General features: G+C 42.8%; 1 protein-coding gene across 6 annotated transcripts; it reads left to right on the top strand.

Moving 5' to 3' along the window:
* Positions 1 to 5,150: 5,150 nt before the first annotated feature.
* LETM2 (leucine zipper and EF-hand containing transmembrane protein 2) lies at positions 5,151 to 17,557 on the top strand. Of its 6 annotated transcripts, none has more exons than XM_074981688.1 (12): positions 5,167 to 5,195; positions 5,526 to 5,663; positions 5,972 to 6,041; positions 7,129 to 7,588; positions 8,177 to 8,320; positions 11,274 to 11,411; positions 12,003 to 12,206; positions 13,126 to 13,245; positions 14,201 to 14,311; positions 15,882 to 15,971; positions 16,767 to 16,841; positions 17,230 to 17,557. In XM_074981688.1, the coding sequence occupies exons 3-12, from the start codon at positions 5,995 to 5,997 to the stop codon at positions 17,278 to 17,280; spliced, it is 1,440 nt and encodes a 479-aa protein (XP_074837789.1). In that variant the 5' UTR covers positions 5,167 to 5,195; positions 5,526 to 5,663; positions 5,972 to 5,994; the 3' UTR covers positions 17,281 to 17,557. The 6 variants fall into 6 exon arrangements, with proteins under 6 accessions (XP_074837790.1, XP_074837791.1, XP_074837794.1 ...); XM_074981691.1 differs by having other exon boundaries at positions 5,976 to 6,041; XM_074981692.1 differs by having other exon boundaries at positions 5,979 to 6,041.
* Positions 17,558 to 18,538: the final 981 nt, after the last annotated feature.

Here is an 18,538-nt window from a genome sequence, read left to right on the forward strand (position 1 = left end):
CGCCAAAAGAGACGCGCTTCCATTGGCTGCCGGCTCTGCGCCAGGCGCGAGGTTTGCTGGGGAATGTAGTCCCAAACCCGCCCAGACTTCGAGGGAGCTGATACTGGGGCACGTTTAATGCAAAGAGCCAGGCGTGCCGGAGGCAGGGATTTAGATGCATTGCACAAGGCTAGGACCAGGCACGTTCCCAGAAAAGCCAGGATAGAATTTTAATGCACTAGGTTTTATATCCACTGTACAGGGCCGGGTAACATGCACAGAGGATGCAGGACATGTTTAACCAGCATTTTAATAGCATGATGTTTGCATACAGTAGTGATGGGTGCTATAAAAATACCTAACTAGGCATTGCATTTAAATCTTTCTGTGTCTTGGGAACATACAAAACCTGAGATATATTTGATGCCCAAGCTCTTCACTGAAGACCTGTTAATAGGGTTTTCAATGAGGTACATGTTACAGACGGGGTTTTAAGTGGCATTCACAAAATCTTAGAACATGCAAACGCTGCAAGGTGTAGAATACATACTTGTAACAAAATGTAGATGTGCTACTCAAGGTCCGACATCACTGCCACTTAGCTGATGAATTCATGGTTTATCTGTGCATCAAACCATGATTCCAAAGAGAGCAGTTCCATACTATTTTGCTAGTCTTTAAAGTGCTATTTGACTGCTTTTTGTTTTGATACTACAGTAATGTGCATTATAGAAATGCCTCAAAAACAAAGATCATGGGTTTAAATTAAATGCACACGATCTCATGGCATGCAAATAATGAGACATGCTAACACATTTAACCCAACTGGAATTAAATGCTTTGCATATAGGAAGAATTCACATTTAATTCATAGGTCTAGGAATGTGGTATGCTCTGAAACTATTGTTTTCAGCGTAGTATAAAGACCTAATCAGACTGATATCAAGTGAGATGTCTTAGGTGCATTTTTAATAAAAAAAAAATCAAAATACAATGTATCAGGCTTTAAACTACACAAATACCATGAAGAGAGATGGTGTGTACTAATGGTCCAGATTAGTCTCATATTTACCAAGCAGCAGAAATGTATGCTGGTGGTTATGTATTTAGGATATGATCCACTGCTAGATACTGAAGAAAATGCCATTTTTCAGTGCAAAAAGATTTCAATGCAATCCAAAAGGCATACATACATGCTAACACTGATAGGCTGTATTGATGCTTTCTGTTGCCAATCTTGAACGTGCAACCCTGTGAGGGGAGGGAAACTGATAAGTGCTCAGATTGGCTGAGCTGTGCCATTCATTTGCATACTTGTTATGCAAGCAGCGTAGCATTGGCTGAGATATGCTGGTTGCATTTAATTACTGATGTATTGTATAAAGGCTGGGAAAAAAAGAAAATTCTGCTGGGGAGATTATAGGGTCTCTCTCTCAAATTCTAGTTGCAGTTGCTGAGGTTTAGCATCTGGGTAATAGAGCACAAGAATGCTGTCATACTCAGTTGCTTCTAATCTGAGTTAGGCTGAAAATATAAGCATTAAAATGTTTGCAATTAATTCCCCTCCTCCACAATCCAAAGAGATTCCAGTTCAAAGAAAATCAAAAACTGCACTACTCATAATAAATCTCTCTTCTGCAACTAAAAAAAAAAATTAAATTTCGCCTCCCAAAGCCTAAAAAGGTGGGCAGGGGATTGGAAAGTGGGAAAAAACATATGCTAGAATGAGAAAGATTCAAGATGGAAAGATAATGCAATGGCTGTTACCAGAAAAATCAGATAGTGAAGATGAACTAGCTGGAAAAAAAGACACATGATCTAACATGAAAAAGGAAACTGAAGAGATGTGGGTTTTACCAGTCACTGAACAAAGGCTGACTAATGGTCTCAAAATTTACTGCATTTCCTATTGCCCCAAAGGTGGCAGCCCACAAGAGTGAGACATTTACCATCTTGAGGCTTTGGGAAAAAAATACACTGTAATAAGGCACGTTTACAAATGAGTCTCCCCCTACCTGATAAGCCATCAAAAATGGCATTGACCTAGAAAAGGCTTCCTCCTTCCCTTTCCCTTCTGTAAATTCTGCAGCAGTAGGTTGTTGGACTCACTGCTGAATGAATCAGTGAAAGAGAGGAGAATTTTTTTTTAATTTATTACTAATTGCTTTTTAGATAACTAACCATCACGCTTACAGGAAATCCTGTTTTCCTCTGTATATCTTCTCTACAGTGTTTTCTTTCCCCATTCATCTTGCACTGTTGTTGATATGCTTGCATTAATCCCACATAGGCCTTTAACATCGTTTGTTGGTCACAAAAATGCTTACAGAGCAAGGGACAGCGGGCACTATGAATTCAGATGAGGGAAGCACGAGTACTTGAACACTGGTTACCGAGTATTTTGTATTGTGAGGGAATATCGTCTCAAGGTTAGACTAGAGGACTAACAGGTAGAATTCCCAGTGTCTGTAAATATCTCTGAAAATGATTTTGTATTGTTCCTTAGGCAAGTCACTTTGCCTCTCTATCAGCATAGATATTTTATAGGTCTAACTCACAGGGAAACTGTGGGACTTAATAGCATAACATACTTGAACTCCACTGATGAAGGTGCAATAGCATCTCACTTTTAGTCTTCATACAAGTACAGTGACTTGTAAGGATTATTTAATGTGTACTGTATAAAGTAGTGCTAGTCACTTCGTCCAGATTTACAGCAAGCGACAGTCCTATTCTTGTTACCTTTTAGTGCTTCCAGGAAGGAGTGCTGTGAATATTTCAGTGCTCCAGAGACTGTGAACCACAGTCTGGAAACTCTAAACGTTTATGGACTAATCAGTCCTTAAATGGACACAATCAACCCGAATGTAAGTCTTCTAGACTTGTGCATTCTTCTCTGTTCTTGTTGTGGCTCAACATATTGAACTAACAGCCTTAGGGGCTTTTCTTTCACGTCAATACTGTACTGCAGGGACTTACACATTAGTGCTCACCTTCTGGGCTACCGAGCACACAAAGTCATACTGCTTGGTTTGTTGAAACAGAAGAGCTCCTGCAATCAAAGGCTGTATTTGGATTTTTAAAATGACTTGATAATTGTAACTAATGACATCTGCATCTCAACATACAGAGTAAAATGAATTTCTGCCTTCAGGGCTTGAGCTGAAATCTCATTAAGTAAATGGAAAATCATATTGATTTAAATGGGCTACAGTTCAGGCTCTCAAATTTTTATGTGCAGTTTCCACTGATTTCAGCCATACATACACAAGTCCAAGGACCGAATTTGTCCCTATATAGGAGTAGTGAAATTAGGAAGGAGTTAATCCACATATCCACCCACAACTCCATATTAAAAACCTTGCACAATGAAAGGCACCATGGGTGTTTTCACTTCTCTGAATCTTCAGAGCTAGTGCAGGATTCTTTCTATTCCAGAGGCGTAGCAAACAAGGGACTCCTACTTGATCACTTTAGAGTGCAGGATTCTTTCTGTTTGGCTGCTCAATCAGTGTCTGCTTCATATTGTTGTATATAGCACAAAAATTATTGTACATTAATTAAGTTGAGAATCTCTCCCCATAAAAGCACCATTCTCTATGTGAAACAAGAAGAATGCTTAGTCACTTCTTGATTGCATCAAGATTTGCTCTATTAAAGATGGTTTTTACTGTAAATCTTTAGTATTAAAAGGCCTATACTACATGATGCTTCAAAAAATTTGGGAGCTAGAGGAGTAATACATGGATCAACATTTTTTAATCTAAGATGTCTGGAGAACTAGCCTTCAACAAGCATGCCTTTATCATTTGAGAGAATAAATACAGACACAAAGAGACCTCTAGTGGCTAAACTAAGGTACGTTCTTCTTAACCTCTATTTTTTAAACAATTTATCTGCTTTGAACACTAGCTGGTAAATCTGCCTAGTGGCTTAATAGCAGTTTGCATTTCAGATTATTTTCTAATAGTTACCATATCATTCTTATAAATGGAGAACAGCTTCAGGGAAACAGAGTGGTATAGCAAAAGGCCTTGTAGGGCAGGCAACAAAGAGAGATGCAGCAGCGAGGAGGCTGCAGTGAACAGGTCCACTAGAGTTCAAGATTGGCATAGACTCATAGACTTCACCCACTCCTGTATTTGATCCTAACCCAGAAGTGAGCAACCTGCAACCCCAGGGCCACATGCCACATCAGGTACCACTGGTGTAACCTGTGAGACATTTTGTTTACCATTGTTCAGGCACAGGCCTAGCAGATACTGCTGCTTTCTGTGTCATTTTTCCCCTACCGGTATTACTAAAGTAACACACGTAAAACAAGGGCATGTGAAGTGACGTGCATGCTGTTGGCACACAACGCTGACTGTAACAACTGTGTGCTCCCTCTGCAGCCAATCAAAGTGCTTTTATGGTTCAATCAGCACACCCCACAAGTGCAGTTAGCAAAACTACCCTCTCCTGGGATACTGCTTGTTTAGGGCAATCTTGCAGCCCACGGAGATGAAGGAAATTGGCCCATCACCATATCATAGACTTGGAAGGGATCTTGAGAGGTTATTGAGTCCAGTCCCCTGCACTCACAGTAGGACCTATCACCATCCCTGACAGATTTTTTTTTAAACCTATCCTGCCCCAGACCCCCTCAAGGGCTCAACTCACAAGGCCAATGCGCTAACCACTGAGCTAACCCTCCCCCTTTCAACCTGGGGGGAAAATTGCTTCCCACCCCCCAAAAAGGTCAATAGCTCCCACTTGGGAGAATGTGGGGTGGGAGAGGCTCCCTAACCATGCCTCTCAGTCACAGCCCTGTGAGTGGCGTCACCCCTGTAGCCATGTCAACAAACAATGGCGTCATGCTGACCTCACACAGCTCCCCCTTCTCCGTGGGACAGGCAGAATCTGGCCCCCAGCAGCAGCAGCAGCAGCAGCAGCAGGCCCATGTTCAATGGAACAGGGAAGGAACGTCAAGTCAGGCACCGCCTTCTACTCCGAACTGTACTCTCCCATTGGCTGGTTCGCCACAGGTCCCTTCTTTCTGAGTCCGGAGCTCCCATTGGCTACCTCCCAAGGGGCGGTGTCCTGCTGCCATTGGATGAGCGGAATGGGGCCATCGACTTAAAGAGTGGAGCGTTCTCCTGCCTTCCGGCCGCGAGGGGCGATGGGGCCTGGGCGGACTAAGGGAGGAGCAAAGTGGAGTCCCGACGGAGAAAGAGGTGAGTGGGTCCGGTGGCCCTCGCCGCGCTGTAGAGGAGTCAGGCAGGCCCGGGGTACCTGGGTTCAGTTCCCCGCCTGGGTGGTGGGGGTGAAGCCGGGCCCGTCCGGCTGAGGCCATTCTAGGAAGGGGCAAGGACCAGGATTTCTGGGCTCAGCCCAGTGAAAGTTGCTGGGCCCGGGTGGGAGGCGTGGGTTAGAGCAAAGGGATGTGGGGTGGGGTGGGAGGACAAAAACAGGACTCCTGGGTTCTTTACTCTAGCTCCGTCCGTGAGGCAGTCTACAGAAGTTCTTGCTTGGAGTATAAGATGGGTCTAATACTTGGTCAACAGGCCCAAAGTGCTTTGGGATCCTCCCGTGCAAGGTACAATCCAGGGCTGAAGAATGGTGAAGTTGGCTATGCTGACTGCCGTCTGAGCTATGTCTTTGCCAGAGGAAACTCCCTCACTCCTGTATTGCTGGGGAAAGTAGTGAGTAAGCTGTCCAGTGGTGTGCATGTTAGGTGCTATTGGGTTACTTTTCCACACTCTGCAGCTTCTTATGGTGACAGACATGCAAGCTGTCTAATTCAGTGAAAAATCTGCTATGCCTTCTCTAGGGCAAGCTGAAGATTTGTGAGGACTAGTATCTTTTGCACACCTTTTGAAATAGTAAGGAGGTGTGGGGTATAAGTGGTATGAATTAGATGGCAATTGTCATCAATCTTAATCCTACACTAACTGAGTGAATCTCTCTTTCCTTGTAAATGTTGTTAATCTATCCTTTTATATTGGAACAGACAGCAGATAATTCCAGGGCAACATGGCAGTCTACAGCTATAACATACTCCTTGCAATAGCCAGATCAAGGTAAGAAAACAAAAGGTGGTTTTTAATTTTATTTTATTAAAGGTTCTTGTTTTGTCTTGATACTCTTGCATTTTTAATTCTTTGAAGTATGATTTTAAATGGCAGCTTCTCATGTGTAAAACATCTCTATAAAGCTTTGTCTGGTAATGGTGTGATACAGCTGTTGCCAGAGTGCTGGCTAATGTCTTCAGGTGACCAATGCTTTCAGTGCTGGGGTACTGTAAAAAGTGTGTGCAGCAATTAATTTTTCATTCAAAAGAGGCTTGCTGTTGTAAATGAGGCTATGAGAGCTGAAACAAAATGTTTAATTTTATTTTGAGGGAGTTCTGCCTCTTTATACTCCAGCTACTAAATTGATCTTTGTGGGTGGTTAAATGTCAGAATGAAATGGAGGTATCTGATTTAGAAAGGCTCTGGTAGTGGTAGTATATAATAATGTAAACTTATTCCTGTTATACAAGATGAGATGAAATATAATGTAAGCGCACCTTCCCTGGTGTCAAACATGGCCCACCTCTTTGTAATCCTTCTGGTATTACATTAGGAGCATAACTAAAATAAGAGTACCAGCTACATTCCAAGGAGTTGCCTGGCTGTGGTGATGTGATGCAGACAGTTTATTTTGTTTGGGCTGTGATTAGGTAACATTCTTCTCTAATCATTAGACTAGGGGCTCCTTGGAAGGACTGAACTGTGATTTCAAGAGGGCTACTCATGAGCTAGAATAATGCAAAAACTGGGGTTAGTGCTGCACTGTGTCCCTATCTTGAAATAACTTAAGCAATTTGCACAATGCAAATAGCATGTTACTTCGATGTAACATATTTCTAACTCAGCCAGCCACATAACAAAGTTCAAAATAAGTGCCTATTTTGAACTTCCCATAACCCTTTTAATTACAAGGGGTAGCAGGAATGAAATACTGTGCTAGCCTGAGTTTCACCTGCCAGCCAAAATCTGCTCCCACATACTGGGTAAGCCTTTAAGAAAGTGTGTGGTGAATTTGGTGCCAAGAATGTTAATGCAAATTAAATTAACTCTTTAATGGTCTACATCAGAATTACATGCCTAATTAGCTTCTGTTCAGTTTCAGAGGCCCTCACCTTCTTGTGCACTCCAGCTGCTCTCCATATTCCCCATCAGTCTCATTTGTCCAACTAGCAGATTCTCATTTAAACAAAACTTACATGAAAGACTCTGAAAACCAAAAGCTGCTGTACTGCACACCACTGGCCCTTGGACTACCTCACCTTCAAACTAAAGCAGTGCGAGCCCTGCACACATCTGCTCACTGGCATCAAGAGCTCCAAGATGAATCTCAGTTGCACCAAAGTACAACAAACCAGGTCACTGAGCCTGCTAAAACTCTATCAGCCCAAGGCACAGAGACTGGTGTGGGGAAAAAGTCTTTACGCCAAAGAATTGTGGATGAACTGAAACACTATTACAATGGATTCCACTTGCTTTGGATTGACACAAAGGTTGCTGCCAGGATGGTATGGAGGTTGCTACATGGTCAGATTCTCACTAGGAGGGAGAGGCGAAGGGTGAGTGTGAATTCTTATATGGACACATGCTAATTTGCTTAGCTGATGTGTTGAATATTAAGGTAATCAATCAAAGAAAGCAGTCTGGTCAGTTTTCAGACATGTGGACATCTCTTTAAACCCTTCATGCAAATTTAATGTGTATGAAAGGGTAACAGTTCAACAGCCCTGGAGACTGAAATCTTTGGTGCTCACTTCATTAACTAGTATAGCACAACCAGTGGCAACACAGGTCCCATGGGTTCTGCCAAGGGACCTCATCCCCATCCTGGGGAGAGACCCCCCTGAAATGAGAGGAGCATTCAGTCTCTGGTCCATTTGTTTTTGCAAGATTCTGGACAAGTGCAGTGATGCTTTAGAGGTGGATGGAATGATTGTTCTAAGGACACAGATGCAGTCATAAAACTGTTCCTTTGATGCATAGGCTGTGTGATAAGTTTGGATAACATTCCAGTAAGCACCTTGGCTACCTAAAACAAGTTGTCTTAAACTAAGCTTGGCTGTAAACAAAAAACCTTAATTGGGCCCATAAATGATTTTCTTTTGTCTGTCCAAATAAAAAATAACCCTTGCTGTATGTTTCTGTAGCTACTGAGGACCTGTGCTGATCTTTTCCGGCTGGTTCCCTTCTTGGTGTTCATCATTGTGCCCTTCATGGAGTTCCTGTTACCTGTATTTCTAAAACTCTTTCCTGAAATGCTGCCCTCAACTTTTGAAACAGAATCAAAAAAGGTTTGTGTGCCAGGCTATTGAGAAAGCAGACTCCATTAACTTGGATAGTACATTACAGTAGCAAATAACCTGAGCCATACTGCTAGAAGCTGACTTAATATCATGCCACAATGAGTTGTCCTTCAGTACTCATCGGGGAATAGTGAGGCTAAGCATATATAGGAAGATTGGCCTAGTTCAGGGGAAGGCATGGTCAGCCCTTGCTCACTTTTCTTTTGACTTTGGCCATCACTAATCTACCCTCTGACAAGTTTTTTCTTTAAGAGGCTAATACTGGGTGGCTAAAATCTGTGACTGATTGTGAGGGATTCAGCTATTATAGTGATAGCTAGAAAGGGTCTACAGCAAGGTTACTTAGTAACAGATTGAAAACAGAATTTGCAAGAGAACTAAAGGGTTTTAAAAGTATCATGGTCAGTGTGCTCTCCCTCCTCTTTCTTTCTTTCCTCCTTACTAGTTTGAGGAGGATGTTTAGGTTTGTTTTTCCTGTTTATAGTAACACTTCAAACTAAAGGATCTGCCCTGAAATAGACCTCTTCCTGTGATTGGTAAATAGCCACTGCAAATGCAAAATATGCTTGACTCACTTTAATCAGGTGCTCCTTGTCACTGGGAGGCAGAGCTGGTAGAGCAGACATAGCAAGTTGAGTGAAGGCATGAGTTAAATACTGTTAAGTTTTCATTTAACAAATTTTCTTAAATCCTTGATAAGATGAGATTAATGTAGGCCTAAATGCTAGTGTCATGTGTGGACAACTTTCACTGGGATTTCTTATTTCCAAGGGCAAAACTTGTCCTTTACGCTTGATCCAAAACAACCTAAAAGCATAAAGTTCTCTGAGTGGTGCACTAGCTCTATCAACTTCCTTGCCCTTGTCAATATCATACAGCTGGGGTATTCTCTGCCAGCTCCTAATCCAATCTTGGATGATAGCTGAAATCAGAATAACTTTCTTACTGCTGTGCTTGACATTAATCAATATTTTTGCTACCATGTGAGCAACTGATTAGCACCACACTTATAAAATCTGAGAAAGTAGGTCTTAGTGACAAAAGCTAATTTAACTCTTTAAGGTGGTACAGAACTGCTTGCTTCCTGTAAATCTGTTCTGCCTTGCCTCTGCAACTGGGTTAAGCATTCTTAAAGTATATTGATGTATGCAGAGCTACAGCAGAATCTGAAGACTGCACTCCTATTTGTGCAATTCATCCCATCACACTATGTAAGACAAGTCCCCCTGAGCTGAGACCCCTTTCACTTCCCCTCCCCACCCTGTGTCCTACCAACATCTTCCTTCCTGCCCTCTGGAGCTCTGTAATACCCTGTCCTGAGTCAGAAGGTCTGGTCTCCACAGGTAAGTCAGAGTTGGGATTACTGCCCCCGCTGAGCAACATGGACATTGAATACAGTGTAAGGGTTCAGCACCCAGCAAACTAAATCCCACAAGGGACCAAAACCCCAAATGAGTCTGTCTTTGGTAAAAGCTTTACACAGAACTTAAGTTCACTCTTTTTATGATGTAAGAGTGATGTGCATAGTGACTGATCCCCTCTGCCCCCAGGTATCCATTATTTATATGGGGCTTGATAATACATGAGTCTTTAATCCTACTTTTGTTAACCTGTAACCACTTTATTATGTAAGTTGTATCAAAGGAAGTTAGAATAAACAAAATATGCCAGCTAACCCTAATCCACACATGTATGAATTTGTACCCTAAGTAGTTGTAAACATCTTTCACAAGCCAGCTAGCTTTCTAGCTTGAGTGCAGTCCTTCCCCCTTGTTCAAGCTTAATGTTTCCAGCAAGCAACATAAGTGGTAAGTGTGTGGTCTCCTGGCATCTGGCAACTACCCCTATTGCTTGGTTTCTTTGCTTTTGGCATAGGTGGGAATCTTGTGCTTGGCTCAAACTTGTATCATGAGCAGAAAAGATCAATGTCTTTCAGCCTCAGCTGTCCAGCCACATGTCTCAGACCAGCCACAGTTTAGGCTTACAGGACAAACAAGGCTGTTCACAGGCTAACTATCACTGAGCCATTTGCATTCTGGGGCATAAATAATGGCCCTCACTAGCATTGGTTTAGAATTATAAACAGATCCATGCCTTGTACTTCTCACCTCACAAGAATCCTAAATGCACAAAAAGGAGATACGCATTGAACAAATTATACCTTAACATTTGTTACATGATGCATTTTGCATAAAGGTTCTGAATTATGCATATTCATGACCAAATTTACATAAAACATGGAGTGAGGGATGCCTCATGGTATGCAGAGGAACTTAGTTCATTCTTGATATTTAGTATCCCCAAGCAGAATAAGGCAAACCTTAAATGAGAGGCTTACCTTCTGAATATCATCTTTCTCCCTTCACTGATAACATGTTTGATACCTTTTTAGCAAAATTATAGGGTTCACATTTTCAGGTTTTGCTGAAATTTCAGTACTGCTGGTTTACGCATAAATTGTCTCTTGTCCATGTGGCCCAGTGCAGTGGGCTGCTTACAACTATGATCAAGCTAATAGAGATACTCTTCTGACCTCTAACCACATGGATTAAAGTGCTCTTTGGATGCAGAAGGAAGTTTTATTACCAGTGATGCAGCCTCTGTTACAGCTGATCATGTTAATAGCAATATTGGGGGGTCATTATCAGATAATTCTAGCTCAACATCTAGTCTTACTCTTTTCACATGGGATAATAAAACTTATTTCTAAGAATATTCAGTAAACTTGCCTTTACACTGTCAGTAAGTAGGATTGAAAGTGACATGCACTTTAGTGCCCAAGCCAAAATATTAAGAATATAGTCATCAGCACTGGTGTAAGGAAGGTTTTGAGAGGTGTTGGAGTAATTTACCAAAGGCTTTTGGTAACAAAGAGAAATATTCCCCAAACTTCTTTCTCCTGGAGTTCACTGATCCTGTCTTTTTCCCTCACCCAATTAAGGAAGAAAAACAGAAAAAGAAACTAAGTGCGAAGTTAGAGCTTGCAAAATTCCTGCAGGAGACTATTGCTGAGATGGCAAGAAGAAACAAAGCAGATACAGGAGAGGCCACCAAACAGTTCTCTTCCTATGTGCAACAGGTACAACATTGTAGTAAAAAACAGTGTGACAAGTCTACAGACAATCTGCAAAGTAGCTTTGCAAAATTGAGTTTAAATTCTCACCCAGCTTCCTGCATGTATGAAGTGGTGGTCTGCAACATGTGCAGAAACAAACTGCACTGGCAAATTTATCTGACAAGCCCAGGATTAGAGGGGCTGCAATTCCCTGATTGCAAGTTACAGTGGATGGCTATGATCTTTTTAGTTAAAGCCAAACAGAGGAAGAAAGTTATTCCTGTCCATCGATTGGTGAGAGCTGCAGCTGTTGTGCCCACTGAAACTTGAGCTGGCAGTGCCTTACTACCAGGCATGGAAACACTGGGGGCTGTTGGTAAACTGACCACCTTTGTGGTCACTGCCTCAGGAGAGCCTGTGACCCCTGCTCTCCTGGGAGCCTGTGCTTCTATTTTCAGATCCTGGAATTGAACAATAATTAGTGGCCACCAGCAAAAAGTACTAAAGTGAAATGATAGGGGAGGGACTGTTAGTGTGAGGACTGGATTCAGGACCCCTAGATCGTTTGTTTTGACTTTTGAGGTACATCTTATCTGATGTCAGTGCTTTGTGCAGGTTCGTCATACAGGTCACCAGCCTAGCACCCAGGAGATCGTGCGCTTCTCCAAGCTCTTTGAGGATGAGCTGACACTTGAACACTTAGAACGGCCACAGCTGGTAGCCCTCTGCAAGCTGCTTGAACTCCAGCCCATTGGTACCAACAACCTGCTCCGCTTCCAGCTTTTGATGCAGCTCCGGTCTATAAAAGCGGATGATGAAGTAAGAGATCGCGTGACCTGGTGGTTAGTACAGGAGAGCTGTGTTCTAGATCTGATTCTGCTAGTCCTATCCCTTCTCTGATACAGGTGTATTGCTGGCTCTCTTACCAGAGCAAGAGGAGGAAGATGATGGTCTTTAATTCATAACAGCCTTTCATGGGACAATTCCATTCTTAACTGCAGTTCAGCCTTCCAGTGTCTCTAGCAGCTCTGCCAAGAAGCATCTCTTGGATGAGACACTTACTGTTAAGACTTAAACTGGACTTCTAGGACCTCAGTAATCTGTAGGTGTGAGCTTGCAAAGCCCTATCTTATACAACTGACTTTATCATACCTAATTCTATATAAACATTTGTATTGTGTAACAAGCAGTCTGAATTCAGTGTGGTTGTGCCAAACTGATTCCTGTTGCTGTCTGAGCTTGGCAGCATGGTAAATGAGGAAATCTAGCACTACCATAAAGCCTAAATGAAAAATCTGAGGGCTTTTTGTTAGCCATATCATAGCATAATGTATAAGTGGCTCCTGGCAACCTCTGACTTAAGCATGTGTGACAGTGGGTCCATTTTTACAAATTAATGCCAATCCTGAAAATCCTTCTGCATGTGAGTTAGTTTACCATGTGAGTGGTTGCATTACAGTTCAGTAAGATCACAGACAGAAGAGTGCAGTTATGCCTGTGTAAGTATGTGGAGGATTAGGCCCAACATTGTCCCTTGCCTTTAGCCGTAGTCGTCATGCAGACAGTCAGGAATGGGATGTCTTCTGAATGTTTTACTTTTTGGTTTTGGTAGGTATTGACTTGTTTGTTCTCGGCTCCCCTCAAGTACAAGCAGGCATATCTTCACTACCAGACTTAATGAATAAATGAGGGGTTGGGCTCCTGGAGGCCTGGATGTGACTGATCCTTTTCCTTTCAGATGATTGCTAAGGAAGGTGTTAATGGGCTAAGTGTGTCTGAACTGCAGAGTGCATGCAGAGCTAGAGGAATGAGATCACTGGGTCTTGCAGAAGAACAGCTGAAAGAACAACTCAAACAGGCAAGTACAGCCTGTCCTGCTGCTAAGGTCTTGGAATGTGGCACCCAGAACTTACTTTACTTCAAAGGACCACATCAGATGTTCAGTCTTCAAATAAACTGGCTTTGATAGATGGTCTTGCCCTGAAGATTGACCATGGTTTTTGTAATTGATGGTTGTGTGCGTAGCGGACTTTTTAAACAACACAACGCTATGCTACTGCCCAGTTGACAAATAGTGGCTGATGAGCACCAAGTGCATGTACCTGTCAGGAGCAGGATATAGTAACCCAGGGGATTGCTTAAATATGCAAGACCTTTGTTCTAGTGATTTAGCATTCCAGCTCCAGCACTGCGCTCTTAAGACATTGTAACTGGCCTGTAGAGGGATTCACAGATTCCATGGTGAAGGGACCATTTGTGATCAGCTAGTCTGACCTCCTACAGAACACAGGCCAGAATGTCCTCAAATATTTCCTAGAGTAGATGTTTGCCACCAATACTGTTTTTTAAAGCAAGATCAGATATTGGTCTGAGTTTTGCACTTAGCACTGCTCTCCTCCCACCACCACCAGGACTCTAAGGTCTATTCTGTATGGAGGCAAGACCACTGTTGCCACAGATTAAACTTGGAAGCTTCTTTACATTTTATTTTCGTGTGGCAATGAGGGTGTTAATACCACTTGTGCAGTCACAAGTAGCTAGTCTGCCTTCCTAGACTTCTCCAGCCTCAGCTGCACACAGTAGTTTTCACTGCCCTTTGAACTGTTGATAGCTGCTGCAAGCTGGTAAATAGCTGCTGCCTTTCACTTCTGGAGGTAGGTGACTTGAACTTAATCTGTCACTTGCTCTGAAGCTCTTCCAGAGGAAGAGGTGACTTGGTTCAGTGCAGTGCTGAAGTATTCTCAGCCAAACTGATGTTTACACAGCTGATTCCTGACACAATTCTAAGTCTCCTTCTTCCCCATCTTCTGCAGTGGCTCGATCTACATCTAAAGGAGAATGTTCCTCCTTCGCTGCTGCTGCTGTCTCGTGCCCTGTACTTGACAGATGTGAAACCAAAGCCTATTCTGGTATCGCATGATGAGGTGAGTGGGTTGAAAAGCAATTAGCCTGTGGACTTAGTCCCATTGACCAAAACAAGATCTTGCAGAAGGATTTACATGCCAAGTCTCACTCTCATGCAACACTTGTCCTGTCAGTCTAGATCCTCCCATTCTAAAACAGCAGGCTCACCTTGACTAATTGGTGCATAGGGGCCTGTGCCAATTTCGTGTTCTCAACTCAAGTGGGATGTTTTCCAGCTGTATTGTTTGTGAATTTTTATAGTTCTTAGTAAACTAGTCCCCATGCTGGATGCTAACAACTCTGTAGCAAAACATCTAATTTTTTAGAGCTCCCATCCCACATGAAAGACTTAGGGAATCAGCTTAGATATTAGAGCAGTAATTAGAAAGTCACTTTACAAAAATTTGAATAGTACATGTTACCAGAACACTTGAGCTCAAGTGGTGCTAAGTGCTGTACCAACCCAGAGCAAAACCAGTCCCTGACCCCAAAGATTAGTCTAAGCATAAGACAATAGATGAATGCAGACAGACCATTGGGCTAGTACAAGGGAACAAGAGAGTACAGTAAACTTTAATATCCAGCATTCTATTATCCAGAACTCTCAATCAACCTCTTAACAAGTGAGTTCTAGCATGTTTTTTCCATACTTAAAAATAAAAACAGGATAACTTTACAGTGTGCAATACAACTGTTGGTAAATAAAGTACTCTGCATATATTTAACACTAAAGAAAAACAAGATTAGATGTTATGTATTGCTAGGTATACCTCTCTACCTCTTGGAATAGTTTGATATTTATCAAACTCCCAGTACCAGGGCTGCCAGATATGAGAGAGTTGACTGTAGTGAGCCCCAATAGGCAGTGGTCTCAGAGCTGTAGTCTGGTGGTGGTGGTGGTTGGTCTAACACTTCCTCCAGTGGCATTACATTCATCCAGATGGTTTTGGGTTAATATAACTTGCATGCTGCCAAACCTGAGGTTTTTATCATAGTGGTGAAAATACCTGTCTCTTGTATTTGAAGTGGCTAAATGCAGGGGTGGAGAACCTATTGTCTGGGGGCTGGATCTGGGCCCCTTGCTTGAGGATAGGGGCTTGAGTTCACCACAGTGAGGTGAGCTGGCTCTGGATCTCCAGTTCTACAGCAAGCCTCCTTACCTCAGTGCCCACCGGCAAGGGGCTGGAGTGCTAGTACCTGCTTGTCCCACTGCAGGAGGGAAGGAAAGCCCAGAGCCTTGCCCCAGGCCAGATGAAGGCAAAGTGGGGACTGGATCCAGCCCCACAGCATGTAACACAAGGGAACCCCTGCACCCTGAGTGTCTGTGGGTTTTTTGGTTGCTTCTCACTGGTCTGTCCCCCCACCCCATGATCTTTCTTTGGGCCAGTGTCAAATGCACTGGCAAGTCCTTCTGCTTGTGTGTTCTTAAAGTTGATTACTCCTCAAAAGCAGACTTGGCTCAAGACTGAACCTAAGCAATGCAGGAAACATGGTGTCAAAGTACAGAACTTCCAGCCTGGTACTTACTGGCCTGGAGTCTCCTCAGCCTGCTTAAGATAGCAACTGTGAGCTGCTTATGCTTTTCTTTAGGTTCGATTTAGTCAATCTCCTGCAGAAACATCTGTGCTTGAAGCTAAAGAAACCTTAGTGGATCCTGCACCCACTGTGCAAGGAAGTAAGGTACAAAATAACTCCTTTACAAATGACCATACCTTATCAAAGTATTGCTGGCCTGGCTTGATGAGGCAGTGTCTGACTACTGTGCTGGAAGAGACTCTTGTGATAGGCAAGTGTTCCTGTTTGCCATGCTAGCAACAGTTGTGCTTCCTTGACCAAGAAAGGACAGGATGTTGAAAAGGCCAAGGAAGCTGTAGTGGCATTACTTCTCGCACTAGTGCTGAAAACCTTGCTGACCATTCAAAACAACCTTGCCCCAAAACTTCAGCAGCAGGAGAGTGCTCATGAGATCTGCCACTGTTCAAACTCCTTTCCCTAAAGTAGAAAGTTCTGTGCTGTTCCTTCTCACATTTCAACTACATGAGGGTGGTTAAATTCTGAATCACATAATCTCTCTGACTTTTCCTGGGGGTGTTAACCACAAGAATTGGAGGAGGTTGGGGGTGAATTAACATCTGAAATTCTGTGTGCAGCTGCAGGAAGGTCTGACCACAAAGCTGGGGTGAGTGACATAGTGCGATCAAGGCATGTCAAATTACCAGCAATAATTGAAGCCCAGAAAAGGGAAAACTAAGTTTGTTAGTGTGTGTTTGTTTTTTTTTTTTTTAAAAACTAGGAAGATTTCCTAATAGACATTGGCTGGGGAATAGCCACCCAAGTAGTGGAATCACCCATTAAAATTAGGAGTGCATCACAGGGAACTACTGTGCTCTGGTAGAGAAGAGGCCTGCCTGGATGCTGCATAGACCTCTTCCTATTTTGTGATAGTTAAAACACCTTAATATTTTTCTCTTGAAGGGAGAAGAATTCATATCACAGCCATCAGAAAAGTTACCAGTCCCTGAAGTATCTGTCAAGCCTCCTGCAGGAGAGGTGAGCGCCTACCAGCTCTAGGCCAGGTTTTACAGGATGGTTGGCTGAACTAGAGATGTTCTAAACTGAGCCTTTTCAAAGAGCTGAAGAACTGCAGAGAGCTTGCCCATTCTCTCTGTAATGGGAAGGCCATACACTTATTCTGTTTAGCTGCCTGCATTTTCTTAAGAAAAATCTGCTGGTCTCTTTCAAACATACAGTATTTGAATGTGCAGACACAAGCTGTCTGCAAACCCCTCTTTCCCACATCCATAATCATGAATGGATATTAAGTCATTGTAATGTCTTGTCACCCAAAACTGCTTTGAAATGCCTAGTACTTAGTGAATTTCCACACTCAAGTGGTATTGGGTTTTTCTAAGGCTCTTCTTACTTTCTCTTACCGCAGACCAAAATGGAAGCATCTCAGAGCAGCAAGGCCAGTGCCAATGGAGTCTAAGTCTGCACCAGCAAGGACCATGGATGCTAACAGCAGAAGACTTCACTTCTCTGTACCTCATTTAACCCAACCACTTGGTTAGCAGTGTGTTGGCAGGCTCCCTCCTCCACTGAGGCTCACAACTGTCCATGGGGGTACCTCATCAATCAATTCCAGATTGTTTTTCATTAGCAGCTAGACCACACAAGACCCATCCCATTTAAAAGACCCACTTTAAATTAATTTATATTGTAAATATGTAAATATGTCCATTAAAAGGCTCTGAGCTGTAATTTTATCCCATTGTTGTGTCATGCAGTTAAGATTTTTGCCCTGAACTGTAAGGCAGCACTTTATTTTTTAGGACTGGCTGAAGAGTAGCTGAGGGCTGGGGTTGGTGGCTCAGCAAAAATTCCCCTCCTCCAGACTGGAATCCCGTACAAGAACTGAGCTGTGCAGTCAGGGTTTGCCTTGCCTGCTCAAGCAATTTGTATACTCTTGCTTGTCATTTGTTAGCTAATATCTTGGATAAGAATGAGTCACCTAGCAACTGCTGTTTAATTGCACCTGCTGTCAAGATTTCACACAGGTGAATAATTATGCTGCAAGAGACAAGAAGGGGGCCTGTAGTATCTTCAGTGGAGAGATCAAGACGACAATGTAGCAGTCTTTCTAATTGAAAGAACATCCTCCATTGCATGTTCTGCCAGGTACCTGCTCACAGGTGGTGGCAGCATGGAGTCTGCCAGGGGTCTAAACACCATTCTAACACAGACTTGCAAACACATCATCTTCTGCAGAGAAAGTGCAGAATGGCAATAAGCAAGGCTTCAACAACTTTCTTGTTCTACAATACCCTGGAACTTTTGACATTAGACTTGACCTTTTAAAGCTAATGACCTGATTTCTTACTGCTTGAGTTGGAATACTTGGGGGGGTGTTCTTTTTAAAACAATTGTTTGTATATTTCAGTAACAATCTTCCTGGTAAAGGCTATAGGAAGAGCCTGAAAAGGTGGGCAGGGGCTGTTATCCTTTTAATTTCAGCCTCCTCTGCCTAAAGTGTTCAAAACATTCTCAGTTAATGGCTATAACGAACCTGGCTATTTCTGATTGTAGAACTAAAAAGGGACATGGATGCTGAGCAGAATGTGACTTCTCTGCGTCAGACTGAGTTATGAGAACCACGAGCTGGTTAAAACAGTTGGTTCAGTTAGGCATTCGGAGCATGTTTAAATTCATGAGGGGGTGAGGCTCTAACTGTAAGCACCTAGCAATTT

Source organism: Carettochelys insculpta, chromosome 31, assembly GCF_033958435.1.
Source record: "Carettochelys insculpta isolate YL-2023 chromosome 31, ASM3395843v1, whole genome shotgun sequence".
Lineage (NCBI taxonomy): Eukaryota > Metazoa > Chordata > Testudines > Carettochelyidae > Carettochelys > Carettochelys insculpta.

Excerpts from the sequence above, each read along its gene's own strand:
- LETM2 (XM_074981689.1), top strand. The coding sequence starts at position 5,995 with ATGGCAGTCTACAGCTATAACATACTCCTTGCAATAGCCAGATCAAG. Across the intron at positions 7,589-8,176 it reads CTAGGAGGGAGAGGCGAAGG|CTACTGAGGACCTGTGCTGA; the intron begins GTGAGTGTGAAT and ends ATGTTTCTGTAG. Across the intron at positions 11,412-12,002 it reads TCTCTTCCTATGTGCAACAG|GTTCGTCATACAGGTCACCA; the intron begins GTACAACATTGT and ends TGCTTTGTGCAG.